Source organism: Podarcis gaigeae (assembly GCF_964106915.1).
Source record: "Podarcis gaigeae genome assembly, chromosome: 13".
NCBI lineage: Eukaryota > Metazoa > Chordata > Lepidosauria > Squamata > Lacertidae > Podarcis > Podarcis gaigeae.
Genome location: NC_139689.1, coordinates 16,543,399 through 16,568,558, shown reverse-complemented (window position 1 = coordinate 16,568,558; position 25,160 = coordinate 16,543,399). Strand labels below are relative to the sequence as shown.

General features: G+C 47.2%; 3 protein-coding genes across 6 annotated transcripts in view; all 3 read left to right on the top strand.

Moving 5' to 3' along the window:
* Positions 1-6,002, top strand: part of LOC310829199 (caspase recruitment domain-containing protein 8-like) — a 42,507-nt gene extending 36,505 nt beyond the window's left edge. Inside the window, exon 11 of the mRNA XM_083707425.1 lies at positions 5,339-6,002. Within this exon, the coding sequence (XP_083563551.1) occupies positions 5,339-5,535 (197 nt within the window). The 3' untranslated portion in view covers positions 5,536-6,002. The remainder of the gene's footprint in view (positions 1-5,338) is intronic.
* Positions 6,003-8,678: 2,676 nt separating this feature from the next.
* On the top strand, positions 8,679-13,601 carry LOC310829313 (apoptosis-associated speck-like protein containing a CARD). Its single transcript, XM_083707619.1, is given in 3 exon segments — positions 8,679-8,991; positions 8,993-9,110; positions 11,052-13,601. Coding segments are annotated over 3 exon segments (609 nt in total). The 5' UTR covers positions 8,679-8,781; the 3' UTR covers positions 11,333-13,601.
* Positions 13,602-18,575: 4,974 nt separating this feature from the next.
* Positions 18,576-24,515, top strand: LOC310830650 (uncharacterized protein). 4 transcript variants are annotated; one of them, XM_083710459.1, is made up of 3 exons: positions 18,576-18,852; positions 20,080-20,197; positions 21,545-24,515. In XM_083710459.1, exons 2-3 carry the CDS (start codon positions 20,116-20,118, stop codon positions 22,579-22,581), a joined length of 1,119 nt encoding a protein of 372 aa, XP_083566585.1. In that variant the 5' UTR covers positions 18,576-18,852; positions 20,080-20,115; the 3' UTR covers positions 22,582-24,515. The 4 variants fall into 4 exon arrangements, with proteins under 4 accessions (XP_083566585.1, XP_083566586.1, XP_083566588.1 ...); XM_083710460.1 differs by having other exon boundaries at positions 18,733-18,852; positions 20,077-20,197; XM_083710462.1 differs by having other exon boundaries at positions 18,834-19,401.
* Positions 24,516-25,160: the final 645 nt, after the last annotated feature.

Genomic DNA, 25,160 nt, shown 5'->3' with positions numbered 1-25,160 from the left:
GACGCGGCGGATGCTAAGGATCGCGAAGGTGGGAAACTTTTGCCTTGCCCCGAGTTCGGCGGGTTTGCAGCCAGATGACATAAGCCGCTGGTTGAAAGAGGCGGTAGAATAAAGCTGGTTGGGTTTCATCAGCGCTTTTGCTACATTTTGGGGGAGCGGGGGTCTTAGCAAAATTGGGGAGTGGGCTCTTCCACTGAAAGCCTCATCCTGCTGCATAACTGCCATTTACGCTTCTCTCTCCATCTCCTTTGTAACTGAACCAGGAAACCACAGTTTCCTATGTAAGTTTTTTAACCTATCACCAAGCAGTTACTGCTAAACAGACCTGCTGCACAATTGTTGTTGTCGCTGTTTTATTGTTATTGCAGTAACAACATAAGGCCCCGGGGTCCCTTACAACTACAACTCTAGGATTCTAGGATATCTTTTTTTCTTCTTCTTTTAAAATTCATCTTTATTGGTTTTTCATAAATTCTCTTTCTCATACATGTCAACATCCACAACAAGCAAATGAAATCTCAAAACATTCAACATGTGTACTTAAATAAAAAGGAGGGGGGAGAGAAAATTGGGTTGTTTGTCTACTTATTCTGTTGTTACTCTATCAGCATTTAGCTTCCCTCCACCCCAGACTTGGATACTTAGTTTTCTACTTTATACGCATTCCCAATTATATCATCTGTTTACCATAGTTTCCACTGTTTCCACTAGTCTTTACAGAATTGGTCTAGTCCAGTCAAAAATTTTAAATCTCTGCAGTGATCTGTCAAATATTTTTTTGTATTTACTCCAATTGTTGTTACATTTTTGGTACTCTTGGTCTCCTAACTGCCCTGTCAGCTTATCCATCTCTAACTATTCCATCAACTTCATTTGCCAGTCCCTGCCGGTGCCTGGGGAAATTTGAACACTCGTTCCCCTAAGCATGGTGATATCACCCCTCTTGTTTCTCAGCAATGCTATTTTTACTCCACTTCTGTTGTTACTTGTTAATTTAAAAATAATTTCATTTAAAATCTGATTCAAATTTAGAGACACACAAACACACACTTCATTTATTTTTAAATTGTCCCATTTCTTCACCCTGCTCATCGTTGCAGAGAAAGATGGTGAAATGTGTGTTGTCACCTGGTACTCAGCAAAAAGATATGCTCTCCTCCCAATCAGGAAAAACTGATGCTAAGTGATCTGCCCTAATTGTGGTCTGTGGTGAGCCTGTGCTAAGCCCCTCTAGTGGAGATCATAGAGTCATAGAATGACAGGGAAGGTGGGAGGGACTGTGTGACTTACCCATGTTTGCTAATATGATTTTTGCTGAGGAAATTATGGTTTTGACAGAATCCACACACTTTTAGTGACTTTTGCTGAAAATCCAAGAGGTTAAAGCATATAGTGGCAAATTAATTAACTGATCGTTTATTGTCCTTTAACATACATCAGGTAGACTCATTAAGTGAGCCATCTCTGCTGCCCTGATATCTCCAATCTATCTGTTAATCCCTATTGTGAATACCATTCCCTGCTCACACCTCCCAGCTCCTTTCAAAGGAATATAGTTTTTTGTCAATGACAGCAGGTGATCTTGTAAATTGTTTTGAGGGTTTTTCAAAACTCCCATCAGCCCCAGCCAGCAAGGCCAGTGATTGGGGGTGATGGGAATTCTAGGGCAGAGTTACAATACGTTTTATGAACTAAAATAAAGTTTTGAATACACAGCTTTTGATGCAAATAACTCTGGTACAAGGAACCACCTTTTCCTCTCCTTCTTGTCATTCCTATTTGTCATTTCATTTTATCAGACTGTTCTTGTCAATATTCCCTAAGATGTGCCAACGCAATGTGAATTTTTATAAAACTGGGGGGGGGGGGGCATGCTTCATCAACTCAGGACTTTGTTACATATAAAAAGAATATGGAAAAGGAATGTTTGTGAAGTGATGTTCTATGTGCCTGGATGGATTTTAGTAAATGTGACCTTCCCAATTCCAAGTTTGCTGTGTCCTCATTTGGTGAGAAGGTTGGGTGGAGTGGGGTTCAGCAACCCAGGAATGTCCCTGGAGATCAGTTCTGAGAAATCCAGGACAGGGTGTTCTCATTGTGCAAGCAACTGCCAGCAAAAGCATCCTTGGATTTCCTCAAGGCTATTATTGGGCTGGTCCCAGAGTATGTTCTGACGGAACATGAGGCTACAAAAATGATACAATTATGCACTATATAAAATAACTAAAATACCTTGCTGAAGCTAAGCAGGTCTAAATCTGGTCAGTGCCTGGATAGAACTATAATATAATCTTGGGTTTTATGATGGTAGAAAGGTGGCATATGAATGTAGGAGAATAAACAAAAATAAAACTAACAGTACAATTTCATGCATGTATACTCAAAAGTGAGTCTTGTTATGCCACTAACTTCATCCACTGTCCTAAACACATTTACCAGCAGTTTGAAAGCACGCCAGTGCAAGTAGATAAATAGGTACTGCTGAGGCTGGAAGGTAAACCCCATTTCCATGCGCTCTGGTTTCCATCACGGTGTTCCGTTATGCCAGAAGCGGTTTAGTCCTGCTGGCCACATGACCTGGAAAGCTGAGGGCAGACAAACACTGGCTCCCTCAGCCTGAAAGCGAGATGAGCGCTGCAACCCCATAGTCACCTTTGACTGGACCTAACAGTCCAGGGGTCCTTTACCTTTACCTTTTTTACTAGGAAGAAAGCCCTGCTTATTTGGGGGACTTATTTCTGAGTAAACCATCACAGAATTGTAGAGTTGGAAGGGGATCATCTACGCCAGGGGTCCTCAAACTTTTTAAAGGGGCCAGTTCCCTGTCCCTCAGACACTGTTGGGGGCTGGACTATAGTTTGGAAAAAATATGAACGAATTCCTATGCACACGTCACGTATTTTATTTGTGGTGCACAAAAACAGGAAAAACAATACAATATTTAAAATGAAGAACGATTTTAATCAACATAAACTTACAATTATTTCAATGGGAGGTATGGGCCTGCTTTTGGCTAATGAGATGATCAATATCCAGTTCCATATTTGTCACTGCTAGACGTAGCAAGTGATGCAAGCAGCTTTTGGCTCATTCCAAGAACTCAGTCATGAAGAAATGGGTTTGCTTTTCCACCTCCTCCCTCCCACTCCATTTTCCTTTAGTGCTGTGTCTTCCCCACTGTAAGCCTGAGAAGGCAGTTTCTTTGCCCACATCTGCAAGCTGCAATGTGACAACACCCCCACCACACAGCACAACACAGCAACAGGATAAATAAACAACACTTTTTGACTTTGGGGGTTAAAATTAAACTGAAAGTTAATTGGGTTGGCTGCACCTCTGCTTGTTTTCTGCAAAAAGCTAAAACAGCCCATAATGAGCCCTTCCCCAAAGCGACAATCCGTCAGCTAGACCTGCCGAGCTAGAACCCAAAATCCAACCAGCATACAAAGCCTCCCTTCAGCATCCCAGCTCTAACCCCAGGGAAGCTGAACCAGTGGTCCTCAGGCAGCTCCTGGACTCCATCTCCCATCAGCCCCTGCTACCAGGTTGCGCTGGTGGAGGCTGATGGGAGTTGTAGTCCATGAGCAGCTGGAGAGTCCCACAGGCTTCCCACAGACCTGCCTGAGGCGAGAGAGCCCGTGAAGCCCTGCGTGAGCGCCGAGGCCGTGGGGCATCGAGTGGAGGCCGGCAGGAGCCGAACGTGTTCCCTCGGCCCACAAGCGCAGGGCTCGCCCGTTCCCGGCAAGGGGAGGCAACTAGGCCTCAAAGGCCTCATGAGTAGGGGCGGCATTTACGGTGGAGCCGGCCAAGGCCTGTGAGGCAAGAGTGAGCATGTGGCAGCAAGAGAGAGCAGGCGGGTGGGCAGAGGGATTGCCAGTCCAGCCCGTGAGGCAGTCGCAGCAGCAGCGGAGGTTTTCCCTGGGCCTGGGGGGAGCCTGCCTCTTGCGCCCGAAGATGGCGGGTGGTGGCGGCAATTCCAGGCAGACCGGATTCAGGACCCTGGCAGGCCAGATATGGCCCACAGGCCGTAGTTTGAGGACCCCTGATCATTGCAGGCCAACTCCCTGCAATGGAGGAATATACAGCTCTCCCATACAGGGATCGAACCTGCAACTTTTGTGTCATCAGCACCGCATTCTAACTAACTGAGCTATCCACATAGGAAGCTGCCTTACACTGAGTGAATCCATTGGTCTAGCTCACACTCAGTATTATCTACAATGATTTGCGGGAGCTCTCCAGGGCTCCAGACAGTCTCTCCTAGCCCTGCCTAGAGAAGCAAGGGATTGATTCTGGAACCTTCTGCATTCAAGGCAGATATTCTACTACTGAGCTACAGTCCTTGCTCTGTCAGTATGGCTCCTCCTCAGTCCTCTTATCACCAAGTAGCCCTAAGGATTAGGGCAACATTCCTTGCAAATGGAACAGTATAGGAAATTAGGGCATTGTCATTGAAAACAAACATGTTGAACTGAATCCTAAGTATCTCTGGCTCTTGTTAGTCCTTGGGAAATGCACACTGATTCCCAGAGTGATTTAACAGTTGAGCCCTTTTATAGGGTTGCCATATTTCAATAAGTAACATTCCTGACACCTACAGGAATGCGTTGAGCTTCTTGGGGTGAAGAAAGTTTTTTTTACACCCCAAAGCCAGGAGATATCAGGAACATTGTGTAGCGACCGCCGAGGTGCTGGAAGCCATCAACTGCAAGGACCGTACTGAGGACCTCCTGGCCCCCACCAGGAACAATAAGGAGGGGCTGGGGAGAGCATTGCCTCATCCTAAGGATTCTGAAGGTGGGTCTGGAGGGGAGTCGAGTTGTCATGGATTTAAAAAGCAGATAGTCAGTGGAATTTTATGTTTGAAAGGTTTTTCACCTGGTTTTTGAATAGCACAATATGTAAGTAACAAGTGTGGCTCACCCAAATCTGCCCACCTGCAAAGTCCTATTTTGCACTTGGTAACTGACATAGTGTCAGTGGATAAGCTGGGGTGGCCCATATTGGTGAACTCCTTCTGGAGCTCAGTAAGTTAGTATTAACTGTTTTAGTAATTGTCATTTTGCAAATAACCACAGAGATAGATATGAAGCCAGGCATCGCACGTCCTGGTCAAGGATGCCAGCAGACCAACGCAGCTCTTGCCTTTGCATGGCTGCTGACAGACCAGTGAGCTTTCCATTACTACTGTCCCAGGGGCAAAATTGTTGCGGAAGTAGAGGCTCTTGGAGGCAAGCTAAGTCCTGGGTGCTCCACCTCCGACCAGAGGTCAGTCTCTTGCAGCATCTTCTAAACCCCCCCCCCTTTAAATGTGAATTGTTTATCTTTTGTGTGACAGATGCTCATCCACCCAGCTCCTCTGACTGCCATTTCATTGAACAGCTCCCGGAACAGCTGATCCAGCGGACCACCAACGTTGCAGCAGTCCTGGATATGCTGCACGGCCAAATCCTGGATGAAGAACAGTACCAAAAAATCTCTTCGAGGGAAACTAACCAAGAAAAAATGAGGGAACTCTACTTAAAATCACAGTAGTATCTTGGAAAGTTAATTTAATGTTTTGGTAGGTCTTGTTTAATGGTGTTTTTTTACCATTGAACCACAGCAAGCGGGAGGAGCCCAAATCGCAACGAGGCTGCCTCGCCCGACACACCACCACCTGCAGAACCATCCTTTGTACAGAATTTGTATCCAGAAATGACCATGCCCCACCTGTTCTCTCCATTCCACCAGATTTTTAAATTTGCTTTTCATTCAAATTGGAAGAATAACAAAAGCGGAATGTGTGTCAGTTACATAAAAAGCAAACTGTAAACAAAGCACCAGGGCACAAAAAGAGGTGAGGTTTGATGTAAGTATAGGAGGCAAAACACAAAGAACATCAAAGCAAGGAAAGAGTATCCAAGAATGAAGCCCCAAAGAGGAAGGAGCTGGAAGTAAACCAAAGTTTCTTTGCATCTGTACTTGTTTTTATTGCCAAATAAAGTCATGCTTCATCGTGGTTTCAAGTGTGACTTGTTCATAGGTGTTATGAAAGGCCACCAGAGGGCAGCAAAGTCCACCGGTTTAGCCTCACAAAACCTTCAGCTGATGTGTAAGCTTAGCCAAAACAGCAGTACAGTGGTGCCTCGGTTTATGAACTTAATCCATTCTGGAAGTCCATTCTTAAACCAAAGCGTTCTTAAACCAAAGCATACTTTCCCATAGAAAGTAATGGAAAATGGATTAATCCGTTCCAGACGATGAAAAGCAACCCCTAAAACAGCAATTTAACATGAATTTTACTATCTAACGAGGCCATTGATCCGTAAAATGAAAGCAATAAACAATGTACTGTACTGTAAAATCAATAAAACAGTATTAATGATTTTTTAAAAATGAAAACATGATTTTTTTTTCTTACCTGCACTGATGATAGTCATTGTTTAGATGGGGGGTCGGCGTCCTCTTCCAGATTTACAGTCTGTGACTCCTCTCCTGCCATTCCGTCCCTTGCAGACTCCCATAAACAAAGGAACAAGACAGACTCTCAAAACTCCCACTCACCCCCTCCCACAGGGTGGGTGGGCTTACCTGGCCAGGTGCCAGCCAACTTGCTACTAGCTGGGGGTGAGGCGAGGGCTGCTAAAGGGCTGATGCTTTTCATCCCAGGCTCACTTACCAGGTTCACCGCTGGACTTCGCTCTTGCTCTTGGTTAGAGAAGTGTTCCTCGCCAGGGTGCTGGGCCTCCTGCGGCAGGAGCCCAGCAGTGGAGGCCAAATGGAGCCCACGCAGGCGCCAGGCCCTGGCTCCGGGCAGCGGCACGGCCTACTGAGGCCTCGTTTGTCTACCAAAAAAAGTTTGCAAGCAGTTCCAGGTTTGAAGTGTTCATAATCCAAAAAGTTTGTCAACTGGGCTGTTCATAACTTGAGGTACCACTGTATATACAACCTTTCTATTCTAGGAGTGCAAATTGATAACCACGAGGCTGCTAATGGTTCCTCTTGCACAGGGAGTCACTCCCTTGCTGGCTCACCCTCGGAAGAGCGTTTGGTTGCATCTGTGTGTGTGCGTAAAGCTTGCACCTGTTGAATGGCTGCCTGTTGTGTGTCGAAAGCCTCTGGCATAGGAGGGGGGAAATTAAGCGGCAGGCCAGAGTTTTGCCCCGTTCATCAGAAAACTCGAGCGGAATATATGAAAGTCTTGAGCCTTGGGTTTATAGAAAAGGAACGACTTCTTTCGAGGTTTACAAGTGCATCTGACTTCCTGTGAGGTTTATGAGAACAAACGAGCGCCTGGCTGTTCGAATGGCTTTCCTCTTTATTTCTTACAAACCTGCTCCGTCCCCCACTGGCGGAGGAAGGGGGTGGGGGAGCTCACCGCCCCGGCACCATCGGAGAGGGGGATACCATCACGGCCACCCCAGACACATGCCGTGCACCCCCCACGCCTCAGGCCACGCCCCTGCAGACGGTGCCCCATGGCCCCGGGACGCTCGCCATGCCCTCGCAGGTGGTTGTGCCACACCCCCGGGATGCGCGCTGCACCCCTATGGGCAGCGTGCCACGCCACCAGGATGCGCATCACCCCCCCAGGACACGCACCAGCCTCGCCCTCACCTGCTCTCCACCCCCGGTGTCAGAGCATGCAGCTTCTCCACTGCCATTCCCCCAAGTCCCCCCAGCCCTATCTCTTCAGAATTTCACTCCCGCAAGAGCCATGTGCTGCAAACCCGCAAAGTGTCCCTATTTTCAAAGGACAGTCCCGGATTTACAGGTTACTGATTTGATCCTGGAATGTCCTGCTTTTCCTTAGGATGTCCCTATTTTCATGGGAGAAATATTGGACGGTATGGAGTTTTGCCACCCCCTTGCCAAGGAGATAGAAGTAACTAGGGAATCTAAAGGCAGCCTTGCATAGGGAAGGGTTTTTTTAAAGTTTGTTTTATTATGTTATTTTATATATGCTGGAAGCCGCTCAGAGTGGCTGGGGCAACCCAGTCAGAAGGACGGGGTATAAATAATGTTGTTGTTGTTATTCCCCTGTTTTCATCAGAGAAATGTTGGAGGCAGTGGCGTAGCGTGGGGGGTGCAGGGGGGGCCGGCCGCACCGGGCGCAACATCTGGGGGTTAGGGTTAGGGGGCGCAAATCCACGGGTTAGGGGGCGCAAATTACTTGCCTTGCCCCGGGTGCTGACAACCCACGCTACGCCACTGTTTGGAGGTTATGCCTGCAACAACTTGGCGCCTGGACGCCTTTTGCAAGCGCTCTCTCCTGCAAATGCTTATACAGTGGTACCTCGGGTTAAGCACATAATTCGTTCCGGAGGTCCGTTCTTAACCTGAAACTGTTCTTAACCTGAAGCACCACTTTAGCTAATGGGGCCTCCTGCTGCTGCCGCACCGCCGGAGCACGATTTCTGTTCTCACCCTGAAGCAAAATTCTTAACCAGAGATACTATTTCTGGGTTAGCGGAGTCTGTAACCTGAAGCGTCTGTAACATGAAGCGTCTGTAACCAGAGGTACCACTGTAATGGGAAAGTAATGGGAAAGTCCGTCTCCGCCCAGCGCGCTGAGAAAAGAGACAGCAAAGCGCGGGAGGGCGCATGGGCGCGTTTGCGCCCCCATTGTAGCTTTCACTCAGGCCACCCTCTCTCCTCCCGCTGCACCAATCGGAGTCCAGCATCTCCCCCCGCCCCCGGCCAACCCAGCCCGGGCTTTGTATCAGGCACGATGCCTGGTTTCAATCTTGCAGCTTCCGCGAAGCAAGGTCCATTTCTTGCTGGCTCTGAAGGGGCGCCATGGCGAGGAGCGCGAGGGACTGCCTGCAGGATTGCCTGGATAACTTGGAGGAGAGCGAGCTGAAGAGGCTCAAGGTCAAGCTGAACGAGTTCCCCGTGCGCCCGGGCTACGCCAACATCCCCCGAGGGCGGCTGCAGAAGGCGGATGCGCTGGACCTGACGAACATGCTGGTCAGCTTCTACACCGAGGAGTACGCCGTGCAGCTGACCGCCGAGGTGCTGGAAGCCATCAACTGCAGGGACCGCGCCGAGGAGCTCCTGGCCGCCACCGGGAACAGTAAGGAGCGGCTGGGGAGGGAGAGCGGCGCCCGATCTTAAGGATCGCCAAGGTGGGTCTGGAGGGGAGCGAAACTTTCGCCTGGTCCCGAGTTCGGCGGCTTTGCAGCTGCTGCAGCCAGAGGAGCTTCTCCGGAGGTGGGAAGAGGCGATAGAGTAAAGTTGGTTGAGGTTCATCGGCACTCACTTAGCAAAATTGGGGAGTGGGCACTTCCACTTAAAAGCCTCGCCGCGTAACTTGCCCTTTTCGCTTCTCTCCATCTAGTTTTGTAACTACATGAAGTCAAACAAGGAGAATAAACTGCGATGAGGGAGGATTTCAAAATGAAATAGTAACTCTCTGATCGCTCATCTGCAGAACAGTTTTATTGGCCTTGAAGTAGTTGAGAATTACATTACAGAGAACATAAGATAGAAAATAATAAATAAATAACGTTTTTTGCTAGCAAGGACTGTCAAGCACAAAGCTTGACTTTGAAAAAAATGCATTCGGGGCTCCCCCCCCCCCCCGCTTTCCTGGAAATGCCTCCGTTCAGTTGCTTTCGCTTTCGTGTATTTTATAACGCCCTTTCCATCTATGGACTTTAGAAACTGCCTTGTTCTTCTTTTAACTCATTCTTTACTTACATTCTGCCCCACGAGGGCTAAACTTTGTACTGCAACGAACTCCCGGACTTGCTTAGGTTTAAGTGAGCAATTTCGCACCGCGAGACATTTCAAGCTTAAAGCCTTTATTTCATTTCCCCATTTGCTTTAGAAATGCAAGGCTGCTTCTCAGCCAGAGAGGTTGCAGCAGCAATAAAAAGGAAGAACCAAACTGCTGATAGGCAGCTCTGAAAAATATGGATTGAACTTTGACAGTTTATATTTGTTGGCACAGGGCGGGGCACAAGCACCTCACAGTCACAAAGAAATAAGGGAACAGTTCCATGGAATAATTCTGATAATATGAAAAAACATGCATAGTTAGAGAAAGGATGGAGAAAATGTGTTCCGCTTCACTTCTTTAAAACATTTTTAAACGGAAAGCTATTTAGGATATTTTTCTTTAAGGGAGCCCGAATTTTCACCCAGGATTTTATGCCCCTTTGCACCCCTTCCCAAAAGATTCTCCTCGCCTCTGTGCTCTGTATTAGGAATTAAAAGTGCAAAAGACCCCGTAGGAAGTGGCATGTTTAAGTTTCACATCTAGTTAGGTTGTGGTTGGAGGGTTGTTTATGTCCTCTTTGAGAAAGGTGTACTCTTGAAGCAGACAGGGTCACCAGGTGGCAGCAGCAATAAAATAACCAGACTGCTGATTTGCAGCTCTGAAAAATGCAGGTTGGACTTTGTCCCTGTGTACTTGCTTGGACCATGAAGTTATTGCATGTTGGCTCCGAAAGCCTCTCCCAACCACCCAATTCCACAAATTTAAGGTAAAAAATAGGAGGGATGGAAGAACCTTTGCTATATACAAATTTCTCTCTTTTCTCTCCTGCCTCTTCCTGGCTTCTCTAGTTCCCACAGTTGGGATTAGACATGCCTTGGCTGCAATTTGGAGCCTTTTAGAGAGCTTCTGACATGAATCTAGGATACCCCAAATGGCTTTTCCTTCTGTGATCACATTTGCTTGTTTTGCACCTTTACAAATGCATTTTTTTTCTTTTGTCTCTCTGATATTTGCAGTTCAGTGCAAACCCCTGTGCTTTGCACCAATGCCTCTCAAGTCATAGTGTGGTCAAGGCTGGTCAAGTTGCTGTCATTATTTATTGGTTGATATACTGCTTAAGGCCTAAACTGGCTTTTAAGCAGTTCTCAAAACAGTTACGATTTTACCCAAAGAATTCTGGGAACTGTAGGCAGATGAGCTACTAGGAATGCTCTGTTAGCAATCCCTTCCCTCATGGAACTGCAATTCTCAGGGCATGGAGGAGGAGGGAATGAGTTGGGCAACCAGTTTTAAGCCCGCAGTGTGAATGTGTAGTAAGATTTCTGTTCTTTCTCTTTCCTTGTAGGACCACAGCTTCGAAACTCTTCCAACGTGCACTTCATCGAGTGGCACAGGGAGGCGCTAATCCAACGAACCACCTCAGTGGAACCGGTGCTGGATAAATTGTATGGCTCTGTCCTCAGTGATGAGCAATACCAAAAAATCACTGCCAAGGAAACTAACCCAGACAAGATGCGAGAGCTCTACAAGCTTGTGCCAAGCTGGGACCTCCGGTGCAAGAATAAGCTGTATGAGGCACTGAAGGCCAAAAACCCACATCTCGTGAATGACCTGGAACGGCAATGAGGCCCCAAGGGAAGGCAGGAGGCAAGACCCCTTTCAAGGCACCAGAAATCCACCTCCCTATTGCCAGGGGACTCCTACAGAGAAAGCCATACCATGTATTTTCCCAAGCACTCACTATGCTCCAATCAGGACACCATGAAAAGGCAAGAATAGCCTGTGACCATAGCAGGGCTCTCATAGCCAGAGCTGCTGTGCAACCTGGGAAGGCAAGGGGGGAACCTGGTTCTGTTGTTCAGGCCTTTAGGGTGGGGCAGGGGACAGTTATCAACATATATCCTAACACAACCCAGTGGTGCTGATTAGGCCTGCCAGGCATAGCTGTCAATGTTTCCACTTTTTAAAGGGAAATTCCCTTATTCCGAATAGGATTCGTCGCAAGGAAAGGGAAAAGTTGACAGCTATGCTGCCAAGCCTCCCCATTTGGCTCGCCCTGCTCTTTTGGCCAAGCCACACCCACCTTCCATGCACCTGCTGTCAGGCTTGGGGCAGGTAAAGATGTAGCTGGGCCATGCAGGGGCTGCCTGTCACTTGACTGGAGGCAGCATCTGTGCAGTGGTACCTTGGTTCTCAGACTTAATCCATTCCGGAAGTCCTTTCCAAAACCAAAGCGTTCCAAAACCAAGAGACGCTTTTCCATAGAAAGTAATGCAAAATGGATTAATCTGTTCCAGACTTTTAAAAACAACCCACAAAACAGCAATTTAATATGAATTTTACTATCTAATGTGACTATTGGTCCGTAAAATGAAAGCAATAAGCAGTGTACTGCAGTCACACAATCAAACACTCAGTAGCTGGACTGGGTTCCACACAGTCACAAAAACAAAACAAAAAGAGCCGCAAAAACAAAAACACAAAATAAATAGGAAAATCAGACAGACCTCAGCGTAACACTCAAAACGGAAGTGTGGCACTCAAATCGGAAGTGTGGCACTCAAAACGGAGCACTTTCAGCTTCTGAAGAAAGTTCGCAAACCGGAACATTTACCGGTAACTTCCGGTTTTGCAGTGTTTGAGTTCCATGCTGTTTGAGTACCAAGGCATTCAGTAACCAAGGTATCACTGTATAACACTTTGCAAGCTGTGATGAATGTTGGGGCTTGCTTAGCACAGTGCTAGGCAACCCCGCTGATCAGCTGATAATTGGGGATTCTGGGCCCATTGCTATATCGAATGGGATCACCTGACTTCATTGTGACAATGGGTGATTGACAAGTAGGCAGACTGAATCACGGAGTAGATGGATAGACCCATTCAGTTTGCCCAAATTCCTTTCAGAACCACTCACTCTTTTGTGCTGGTAAGAGTGGAAGCTCAAGAGGTCCTTGTCAGGCCTTTGGGGGTTTTTAAAAAGTCCACTTTTGAATCCCCAAATTTATGCACTTCACAGTTCAAGCAGGGAAGGAGGTGGCCGTTATAGGCACAGCCCAGTGTGAGTATCTTGAGTCATTTGGGTGTGAGATGAAACAAGAGTAGCAATCTGAATCCTTTAGGGCAGGAATAGCTGGCAGGTTGCTCTCCAAATGTTGTGCTCCACAGCTCCTGTCAGCCCAGCCAACAGGTAGAGGGACCAGGTATGCGGTGCTGAAAAAGAGGATATCAGTTTGCATATAGTGATTTATATGTATGGGTGCAAATTTAGAAATAATTGCTGCAGTTTAAATAAAAAATACATATCATGGTGGGGATGACAGTCAGGCTGCCTGCTTCTGCGGGAGGCAGTGGAAGACAGGAGTTCCTGGCGTGCTCTGGTCCATGAGGTCATGAAGAATCGGACACGACTAAACCACAAATCTTAAAGCAGACTTGGACTGGGCAGACCTCAAAAAGAGGACAGTCCTCTTTAATGTAAGACACCTGGCTACCCTAGGCCAGTAGTCAGGTCTGCTGGGAGTTGTAGTCCACCACATCTTGAGGTCCCCACAGTGGCTACTCCCACTCTAGGGTGTGCCATTTTGTTTTGTATTCTGGGTAGAAAGCGGCTGTGAAGGCAAAGCCCTTGGTGTGGTTGTCAGATTTCCTGGATTGCAGGCTTTCCTTCCACTGCCCAAGTAGCACAATTTGTTGTCTATGTTCTAAGGTTTTTACCTCCCCCATCCCTAAAAAGCCCACAGCCCTAACCCCATTTTCAAAAGCTGTTTGGACTAACTTTAAAAAGCCCTCTGCAGGCAGGCAGTTCAGAGAGAAGGGGTTTCTCATTTCTGGCTATAGCCACTCTGTTCATTTTCATGTGTCCCCTGACAGAGATTACTTCTTGGGGAATGTGTGTTCTGCCCAGTGGCGTAGCGTGGGGGGTGCAGGGGGGCCCGACCGCACTGGGCGCAACATGGGGGGGCGCGCTCGCCGCCTCCGGAGTCACCAAAGAGCCTTGGGCGCAGGCTGTAGCAGAGCCCCATGGCAGCAGCCCAGGCAGCAGCAAGAAGAAGCTGGCAGCGGCGCCAGGTTACGGGTTAGGGGCGCAAATTACTTGTCTTGCCCTGGGTTAGGGGGCTCAAATTACTTGCCTTGCCCCAGGTGCTGACAACCCACGCTACGCCGCTGCAGAACTGTAGCATCTTAGAGCAAAGAGGCAAGGAAACCTCTGAAGCTCCTGATGTTAGATCCCAACTTCTATCATCTCTGAATATGCTGGCAGCAGCTTCATTCAGTGGCTGTTGAACATACTCAATCTTCCTTTAACTGTGTGGTTTTTTTGGGGGGGGGAGTGCAGTGTTGACGTTTTTAAGATTTTCTCTTCTGAAAACCCAGTGGTTCCCCTCAGTGTTAGAAACTCAGATATATATACTAGGTGCCATAAAATTAGGCACCAAATGGCATCTCACACCTAAGCTATGATCACCAAAACGGAATGCCTATTTGCCAGGGGCTTGGACTAGATGACCCTCGGTGTCCCCTCTAGTGCTACAATTCTAGGATTCTATGATCTCAACTACACTGCTTGTCAACAGTTCTCTTGACCCAGTATGCAAGAAGGAGAAACGCACACTGTGGAAATGGAAATGGTATTAACTATGGAGTAGGACAGAGGTTTTAAAACTGTGACCGCCAGCCTGGCATCCAGAAATCTCCATGTAGTTGTGTGCCAGTAGCAAAACACGCCTGGGAAAATTTAAACACTGGTTTGCCTAAGCATGCTGACATCACCATCTTGTTTCTCAGCAACGCTATTTCGACTCCACTTCTGTTGTTACTTGCTCTCCTCCCAATCAGGAAAAAGTAATGTTAAGTGATCTGCCCTAATTGTGGTCTGTGGTGAGCCTGTGCTAAGCCCCTCTAGCGAACTGTGGAGAACATAGAGTCATAGAATGACAGGGCAGGTGGGAGGGACTGTCTGACTTACCCATGTTTGCTAATATGATTCTGCCAAGGAAGTTATGGTTTTGACAGAATCCAGACACTTTTAGTCTTTTGCTGAAAATCCAAGCAGTTAAAGCATATAGTGGCAAATTAATTAACTGATCGTTTATTGTCCTTCAACACAAACCAGGTAGACTCATTAAGTGAGCCATCTTTGCTGCCCTGATCTCTCCAATCTATCTGTTAATCCCTATTGTGAACACCATTCCCTGCTCACACCTCCCAGCTCCTTTCAAAGGAATAAGGAAGGTGCACAAAGGGTGAAATTAGGTTTTTGTCATAATAGCAGATGATCTTGTAAATTGCTTTTAAAACTCCCATCAACCCCAGCCAGCAAGACCAGTGATCAGGGGTGATGGGAGTCGTAGTGCAGAATAACAACAAATTTTATGAACTAAAATAAAGTTTTGAATACACAACTTTTGATGCAAATCGCTCTGCTACAAGGAACCACCTTTGCCTCTCCTTTTTGTCATTCCTATTTGTCATTCCATTTTATCAGACTATTCTTGTCAATATTCCCTAAGATATGCCAACGCAATGTGAATTTTTATGAAACTGGGGGGGGGGGGGAACCATGCTTCATCAACTCAGGACTTTGTTACATGTAAAAAGGATATGGAAAAGGAATGTTTGTGAAGTGATGTTATATGTGCCTTACAGATGGATTTTAGTAAATGTGACCTTCCCAATTCCAAGTTTGCTGTGTCCTCATTGGGTGAGAAGGTTGGGTGGAGTGGGGTTCAGTAACCCAGGAATTTCCTTGGAGATCAGTTCTGAGAAATCCAGGACAGGGTGTTCTCATTGTGCAAGCAACTGCCAGCAAAAGCATCCTTGGATTTCCTCAAGGCTATTATTGGGCTGGTCCCAGAGTATGTTCTGACGGCACATGAGGCTACAAAAATGATACAATTATGCACTATATAAAATAACTAAAATACCTTTCTGAAGCTAAGCAGGTCTAAATCTGGTCAGTGCCTGGATAGAACTATAATACAATCTTGGGTTTTATGATGGTAGAAAGGTGGCATATGAATGTAAGAGAATAAACCAAAATAAAACTAACAGTACAATTTCATGCATTTATACTCCAAAGCGAGTCTTGTTATGCTGCTAACTTTGGCCACTATCCTCAACGCATTTACTAGCAGTTTGAAAGCATACCAGTTCAAGTAGATAAATAGGTACTGCTGTGGCAGGTAGGTAAACGGCATTTTCGTGTGCTTCTGACTTCTGTTATAGTGTTATGTTGCGCCAGAAGTGGTTTAGTCTTGCTGGCCACATGACCCAGAAAGCTGTATGCGGACAAACACCAGCTCCCTTGGCCTGAACGCAAGATGAGTGGCGCACCCCAGTCGCCTTTGACGGGACTTAACCGTCCAGGAGTCCTTTACCTTTTTTACTAGGAAGAAAGCCCTGCATATTTCTGGGACTTATTTCTGAGTAAACCATCACAGAACTGTAGAGTTGGAAGGGACCCTGAGCCTGAGGATCATCTAGGCCAGCTCCCTGCAATGCAGGAATATGCAGCTCTCCCATACAGGGATCGAACCTGCAACCTTTGTGTCATCAGTACCGCACTCTAACTAACTGAGCTATCCACATAGGAAGCTGCTTTACACTGAGTGAGACCATTGGTGTAGCTCACATTCAGTATTATCTACAATGATTCTCAGGAGCTCTCCAGGGCTCCAGACAGTCTCTCCTAGCCCTGCCTAGAGAAGCAAGGGATTGATTCTGGAACCTTCTGCATTCAAGGCAGATATTCTACTACTGAGCTACAGCCCTTGCTCTGTCGTGCGGCTCCTCCTGAGTCCTCTTATCACCAAGTAGCCCTAATGATTAGGGCATGGGTAGGCAAACTAAGGCCCAGGGGCCTGATCTGGCCCAATCACCTTCTAAATCTGGACAGTCTGGGAATCAGTGTGCTTTTACATGAGCAGAATGTGCGCTTTTCTTTAAAATGAATCTCTGGGTTATTTGTGGGGCGTAGGAATTCATTAATTATTATTTTTTCAAAATATAGTCCAGCCTCCCACAAGCTCTGAGGGACGGTGGAGCTGGCCCCTGCTGGAAAAGTTTGGTGACCCCTGGATTAGTAGTACGACTCATGCAACACGTTGGCGACTAATATACACATAATAATTACTAAAATAATTATACATTCTTTATCAATTTCTGAGAAACATGCAAAACCTTGTGCAAAGCCAGAGACTTACGAACTACCCAAACTAAGATGAACCTACGATGTCTGGTTTCAATGGATTTTTCAAATGCTTAACTCAGTCTTTTGTTTTCTTTATCTTTTTAAGTAAGTTCATGAAGATACCATTAAAGAGTAAGTTTGGTGTTTTTCACAATACTGAGAGATGCTAGTGAAGTTGTAGATGGATGTTAGTGAAGTTGTAGACAGGGTGCCGGCGTTTTGCACCTGTTTCGCCCTGGCAGTCCAAGTATTCAGGAGGCCGCTGTTCGCCCCCAATGGGGCCCTTTTACTGGGGCTTGCAGGTAGCACACTCCCAAGGTAGTTTTCCGGGCTTCTTCGGTGGTCTAATCTCAAAGCCGTGATAAGTATATTGATATTCAGTTTCATAAAGAATACTATTTCTTGCCTTAAGCTTAAGAGACTGATTTGCTTAGCAAGGTTACCGTTTGGATCTGAGTATAAATACACAGTTATTTCCCACACCTGTGAATAACCTTATAAATTCTTTACATCTGTTTTATCAGTATCAGTTAGCTACACTGGTTAGTGAGCTCTGATCCGCAAGTATTACATTTACCTGTATGGATAGTCTATCTAAAACTATTTGGTATGTATGCCTCATTTATTACCGGTATTTATTCGTTATTTAATATACAGATGGCTCAGTATTATTTTTGTTGTCATTCACTATATGTAATGTATTCAATTTCATCATCAGCTTACAAAGATTCATCTTGGAAAAAGTTGATTCAATCCAGATATACTGTTTGGGATATCATCTATTGAAAGGCGTTGTGGTGTTCCCCGCCAGCAATTCCAGATATACTGTTTGGGATATCATCTATTGAAAGGCGTTGTGGTGTTCCCCGCCAGCAATTCATTTTGTTCACTACTTCTTGGTTATTGCCTGATATTTTGAAGTTGATGAATTGTAAATTTTGAATGACATTCTACTAATAATAATAATAACACATTTACTATATTCATTAGCCACATGTTGCGGCTGTAATTGAGCAGACGTTTGTCCACAGACAGCTTTTTGGGTCATGTGTCCAGCATGACTAACTCACTTCTGGTGCAACAGAACACCGTGACAGAAGCCAAAGCACAAAGAAACACCATTTGTGTTCCCGCTGCAGCGGTACCTGTTTATCTATTTGCACTGGTGTGCTTTCAAGCTACTAGGTCGGCAGAAGGTGGGACAGAGCATCCGCCGCGAGGATTCGAATCGCCGACCTTCTGATCGGCAAGCCCAAGAGGCTCAGTGGTTTAGACCACAGCGCCACCACAGCGGAACAGACTCCCACAAGAGGTTGCGGGTCTCCTTTATTGGAGCTTTATAAGCAGACGTTGGATAGCCATCTGTCACAGATGCTTGGGTTGAGATTCATACATTTTGCACCAGGTGACCTTCAGGGTCCCTTCTAACTCTACAATTCTATGGCTGCCACTTTCAGGTCCCTATCCAAGACATGCAGCGACGTATGTGTTCTTACTCCTAACACAAACAGGGCTCAGTCCCACCCTCTACAGTTCTGATCGCCTGGAAAAAACAAGTCGGCTGAATTAGAGACATTGTGGGGGGTTAGGGATGCTGATGACTGGCATGGAAGAAGAGCTTAGAAACCCAGGAGCCCCTTTGTTGTCTATTCCCTTCCCGGGACGGCGAGGAGGAATCTTTCTGGGGAAACGATGCGGGCTGCAACCTTCTGGAGGCGGCGGCAGAGGCGGCTTTGTCTCGGGGACGCGCGTGTCGCAGCCCTCGAGTGGCCTCTGTCCTTTTAACCACCGCAAATCCGACGCCTCCTCCCGGCACTGCGGCGAGGGAAGGGGAGGGCTGGGCGGCGCCCTCTCGCGCAAGGGGAACGCCTGATGCCAGGATGGGATTTCCTGGGGACGGCCTTCGACGGGGCACAGCGCCTCTTGCGCCCGCAGTCTGGGGTTTCCCGGGAGTCTGGTGAGCGATTGCGAGCCTTCCTTTGGGAGGGGTGGGGGGCTGGTTTCTCGGGGGTGGGAAGTGGGGAGGATCGGGTTGCTTTTCAGGGTTGGGTGGGGGGAGTTGCGACGGAGAAACAATAGGAAGGGGGCAGGAATCGCGCTCTGCAGTCGCCCGGAGCTCTGCAAAAAAGGGGGGATGGGGGAGGTTGTTGCTTGATCCTCCCCCCTCCGTGGTCTTCTCAGCCTGCACTGCGATCTCTTTGGAGGCCATTGCACGGAAACGCGCCCCAGGACTTTGTTTTCCTTTCCCACGCACTCCCTCCTTTTCCAACCCCCCCCCATCTCAGTAATCCATGCATGCAGCGCTGTGGGGCTGGAAAGAGGGGCGGGCAGGGGTTTCGTGCCACCCCCCTTCTCAAACTGGGGTGGCAGCCGCTTTAGGAAGGCGAGAAGAGTCGTTGCACTGCGTCTCTAGGGACCGATCCTCCTCCTGCGGGTGGCTTTCCTTGATCCTGTCTCCGGCGATCTGTGGCTTATTTTCTCCCTCTATAGGGGGTGGGCGTGCATTGTAAGTATCGGTTTCATATTTTGCTCACCCATCGAGCTGGTTTGTTTGGATTCCCCCCCACCATCTGGTCTGCTTTTTCCTTTCATAGTGACTCATTCTCTTAGAACTGCCGTCGCTGGCGGAAGCCGCAATTTTACATGGCGGGGTCAAGCAGCAGTAGGGAAGTTTTGCAGCTGGCTGCGTTGTGGCTTGCGACCAGGGCAAGTGATTCAGAGGACACGCTTGCCCTAAGGGGGGGGGGGTGCAGAACAAAACAAATGACTAGCCACGGACATGCGAATAGGCCTTCTGCATTCGTTCCATATTTAACTCGTTGTTACGACCTCCTGCCCTATCAACCTAGTTTATCTCAGAGGGTTCTATATTTTTATTTTATTTACTCTAGCTTTCTGGTTGTTTTGGTTGCCTTTTCCCACACCTTTTCCAGCTCTACATGCACGTTGCCAACCACCCTGTGCTAGCCTAGCTTTATTTACTGCGACTAATACCTATGCAATTATCTTAATGACTGGTGTTATGTTTACTGTAACTATAGAAAGTTCCACAGGCTATATGTTCTGAGGAACTGCACATTCATGATTGATTGAGTGTGTAGCAATAATTGTTTTCCCCTACATTGAAACATATTTAGAACAGAGAGTGGACATGAAATCTTGATTCTGCATCTCTCACTAGCAGGTTTTCAGCTCAGCAAAGTGTGTTTTGGTCTTCTGGATGGCCCAGGTTGATGGAAATTATGTTCCAGAATTTCAGGTGTCTGAGGATGGGGAGGTCCCAAGGGGAACAATCTTTTCAGGTGAGAAATTGGGCACGATCACACTGTATTATTTATTGACAAAAAATTATAATGCAATTATATAGCTTATTTCCCCATTAATTCACTTCAGATTGACAGATTCACTTCATTTCTCTTAAAATAAGTTAATAGAATCATTGCCACAAGGGAATATTCACTTATTCAGATTTTTGGAACACACTTTGTATTGTAGTCCTATTACAGAAATGTTAGTCTACTATACACCTCAGGCACACACAATCATTCTTTTTGTGTTATTGTTGTTACTAATTCTCATTTTTTATTATTAGATTTTACACTTGTCCTTCGCCCATATATATATATATATCCCTGGTGTCAAAGGCCAAAGTAAATAAGTGCATGTTCAGCATATGACTGTATATGCTGCGCCCAAAAGTGACTCCCTCCTTTCATTTGGCTGAATAAATCCTTGCACAGGTACGTGTGTCTGTACTTTGTGCTCCAAACCACCTCCCAATACATATTCTGTGACCTGGATGCTCATATTCTGAAATCAATGAATTATGCAAACTATGCATGCCTATGCATAAATACTAAGTTTTACATAATTTCTTCTGTTTCTGGGGCTGAGGCTTTGCAAAAAGTTGGAATTTTTGATTGAGAAGTGAAGAAACACTGGGGGGGAATTAAATGAGGAAATGGAGATGCTCCCAAGCTCCTTTTCAAAACTATGAGCAGTAGAAACTTAGTTTTTGCCGGTTGTTGCCAAATTCAGTGCTAGACAGCAAATGCAAAGGCTGAAGCCCATAACTTGTTTTTAGTATCAGTCTTCAGCCCTGGAACATGTGTGATATTATTAGACTACCTTTGAGTATACATATGTTCATGTTCCATTGAATATTATGTTTACTTACATGTTATTCTTACTCTTATCCTCACTACAGTGAGGCAGGTTAAGCTGAGAGAGAGTGATTTGATCAGCCATGCAGTGAGCTTTGCAGCTGAGTGTAAATTTCACCCTTGATCTCCCTGGTCATAGTCTCCAATGACCTCCCTGGTCATCCCTCTAATAATTACGTAACAGTTGTATACAACTGGGAATAGGGATATCAGGAGTGGCATTTGTGGTGGCAGCCCCAGCATCTCCCCTTACCACTCACCCACCTCCTACAATTCTTAAACAGGGCATCAATCTTACGCTCAATTTCCTGATTTCTGCTGAGTGGCTGTTTGTCACATGAGAGAACCCTGAGCAGAGCGAACAACTGGTCTGACGTAGCCTGGGAAATCCTAATCTCTGGTGGCAACTTGTCCTCAATATGGGCAGGGAGCCAAGCTTTTTAAAGTACATATGGGGCTGAGATGCTTATAATATTCTCCACACAGGTGACGGGACGGTGAACGAGGAAGTGGCATTTCTTCCCAATGTGGCAGCTGCGGAAAATGCCCCCCGAACGCTTCAGAACATCTGCCGGGTAAACCCCCCGCCACTGAGGCGTCGCCGCAGGAGATCGAACGCGCCGGCCATGGGGGGTTACATCAATGTCCTGGGCATCTTAGAGGCCCCGCCGAGCTTGCCCCGCCGTGCACCCGAGAAGCCGTTCCACTGCACCGATTGTGGGAAGAGCTTCTCTCAGAGCTCCAATCTGATTGAGCACCAGAGGATCCACACAGGGGAGCGCCCTTTCACGTGCAGCGAGTGCGAGAAGAGCTTCAGCCGTAGCAGCACCCTAGTGGAGCACCAGCGCACCCACACCGGCGAGAAGCCTTACACATGCTTGGAGTGTGGGCGGGGCTTCAGCCGCAGCTCCACCCTGGTGGAGCACCAGCGCACCCACACCGGCGAGACGCCCTTCCCCTGCCGGGAGTGCGGGAAGGCCTTCAGCCGCACCTCCAACCTCATGAAGCACCTGCGCACCCACTCGGGCGAGAAGCCCTACACCTGCGCCCTGTGCGGCAAGTGCTTCTCCCTCAGCTCCAACCTGCTGAAGCACGAGCGCACCCACTCCGGGGAGAAGCCCTTCCCCTGCTCCCTGTGCGGGAAGCGCTTCAAGAAGAAGACCCACCTGGTGTCCCACCACCGGGTGCACACCGGGGAGCGGCCCTACCGCTGCGAGGAGTGCGGCAAGTGCTTCTCCCAGAGCTCCATTCTGATCGAGCACCAGCGCATCCACACCGGCGAGAAGCCCTACAAGTGTGCGGACTGCGGGAAGGGCTTCTGTGTCAGCTCCAACCTCATCAAGCACCAGAGGATCCACACAGGCGAGAAGCCCTACACCTGCTCAGTCTGCGGCAAGGCCTTCCGCTACAAGCCGCAGTTCACCCGTCACCAGAAACAGGTGCACCCTGTGGAGGAGGAGCCGGTGGCCGCTCTCGCCTTGCACCCCTGGGCGGAGACGCCCCCTCTGCTGCAAAATATCTGAGAAAGCAGAGAGCAGGGCTGCCCTACGGGTTCTTTATGATAGTAGCCCCTTTCACTCGCTTCCTGTCTCTCCCTCTAGGCCCCTGTAGAGCTGTATCCCAGGCCTCTTTGACTAGCTTTAGCTCCTTGGAACAAAAGAGCTTCTGATCGGACCCTCTACTTCATTCCTGCATTGCAAGGGCTTCGACTGGATGACCCTTGAGGTCCCTCCCAGCTCTACACTTCTATGATTCGACTCTGCACCCATCAGATCTCTTCTCCTTGCTTCCCTGATCATGACTGGCAGAGCATTTATGTGCTCCCCAATAGGTTGGGGAAAGGCTGAGCACTCAAATGAAGAGTCTCAGCACACAGTGGTTGGCGCTCCAGTGTTTTCTCCCAAGTCCGGTGTTCGCTGTCATGGTTCTCCTGCCCAGCATACGTAGCCATGCTGCAGGTGTGTGAACAGTTGCACACCTCTGGAGAGTAGTACTTGCCTCCAGGTCACTAGGCAAAAAAAGAATTAATCATATGGAACAGAGCTGGTTCTTTTTCTCCTGGAACTGACATCAGAAAGTGGTCTGACAAGCTAATAATCTCTGTGTGCTAACCTGCCAATCTGTCCTCCTAGTTGCCTAACCCCTGCTTCTATGCTCTTCTCTGTCATTCACTTCATCCCTCTGCCTCCTTACTCTTTATTACTCCTGCAGAGTATGCAGAAGTCTGTTTCACAGCCTGGCCCTGCTTTTCGAGACTTCTAGCTCGGCTTGCTGCAAAAGTGAAACTGGCAAAGGACTTCTATACGCTTTGCCTTCAAGCCAGTCAGTTTCAGCTCCCTGTGACAGGACAAAGGAGTGCTCCTCCTTTGTGTGCTGAAGCGCACATCATCCCGCCTTTGGAGCAAGGGGGGGGGGGAGGTCTTTGGACCTCCAGGGCTGTCGCTGAACTACAACTCCCATCAGCTGCAGCAAACGTGGCCAACAGCCAGAGGTGCTGGGAGGGCCAAAGCTTCCACACACCTGCATGAGAGCAAGGGTGTAGAACCTGCTCCCCACCCCCCAGTGTTGCTGGGCCACAGTTTCCATCATCCCCAATCATTGGCCATGCTGGCTGAGGCTGTTCAACATCTAGAAGGCTACAAGGTCCTCATCGCTTCTTTAGAGGGAGCAGGGACATTTGAGTTGGGATTTCTTAAGACTTTCCTGGAGAGGCTCCAAGATGAATGTGACTTCCCTTTTGCTTTCTCTACGGGTCCCCCTCTGCAGCTTGCACTAGCATCCAGTGGGGGCACTGTGGGGAGTCGGGTCATTCCCCATCCATGATGCCAAGGACACTACCGGCAACAATGTGCACACAGCCACATTTCAGATAGCACTTCAGGTGGCCCCATGAGCTTGGCATGGAATTGCATGTTCCCAGTGATAAGCAGATTTGGGGGGGGGGAGCAATATCCCCCTAACAAAAAGCACTTCCCCAAGGAGTGAGGGGTTTGGAGCCCTCACACCAAAGGAGAAACTCAACACACGTTTGTTGTGCTGGTGAGCATCCAGACTATCCGGACAGTCCCCAAAGCTTGACTTAAGCTTCTCTCCTTGTCAGCGGCAAGGACATTTTATTAAGAGCATTAAAAAAAGGATGTATTGCTACCTAAGGTCGTCGAGCAATTCTGAAAGAGTTGTAGTGTGAGCCTGTAGCAGCCCTGGTCTCCTTTGGGAGGAAGGGCAGTCTATAAAGAAAAAGAGGGAAAGAGCATAAAGTTCTCAAGTACACTCATACCACAATAAATCAAATGGTTTTTAAGGTGCAACAGGCTCTTTGGTTTTAGTTTTTGACTGTCTTTGAGACGGTATTTTTATTCCATGTATCAACTGCCCTTGAGAAAAATCAACTGTGAACAAATTGTGTATACCTAAACCCCCTTTATTGTAAGTTACCAAAATAAATGTTTTTCACCCAGTTGTTCATCTTGACCATCCTTTTGTCTAACTGTTTTGTGTAGGTGGAAGAGAGGAACATCCAAAACATGTGGAGAATCATACAATCATACAAAGCTGTCATGTGTTCTCCCTTGTAAGACCTACAGTCACTCTTCCATGAAGCAGCACCATTATTTATATACACCACTTGATCCAAAATAGTTTTCTAAGTGGTATGGTTATTTAAGGCATTTATATAACGCTTAATTTGCATTTCTAAGCAGCACACATAAAAATAAATCACACATGGTAAAACAATTAAAAGTCATCATAAAGGTAAAGCTAGTGACTACCTTAAAATATAGAGTCTAACAACCAATTATGCAACCATTAAAATAAAAACATAGTTTAATGTTTAATATAGTAATCCTGTTAAAATAACACAGCAATTAAAACAGGTGACTCAAGTTTTCAATGGGATTGCTGTGTAAATGGCAGTGCCGTCTTGAACAGCAGGACATTTTAAAAAATTTAACACTTTTATTTAACACATTTATATCCCACCTTTCTCCCAAGTCAGGATTCAAGGTGACTTGCAACACGTAAAAACATCAGTGCTAAAATACAGATCAAAATAAAGAAACTAGTGCAAAACAATAATTAAAATGCATCAGGACGCATTCTG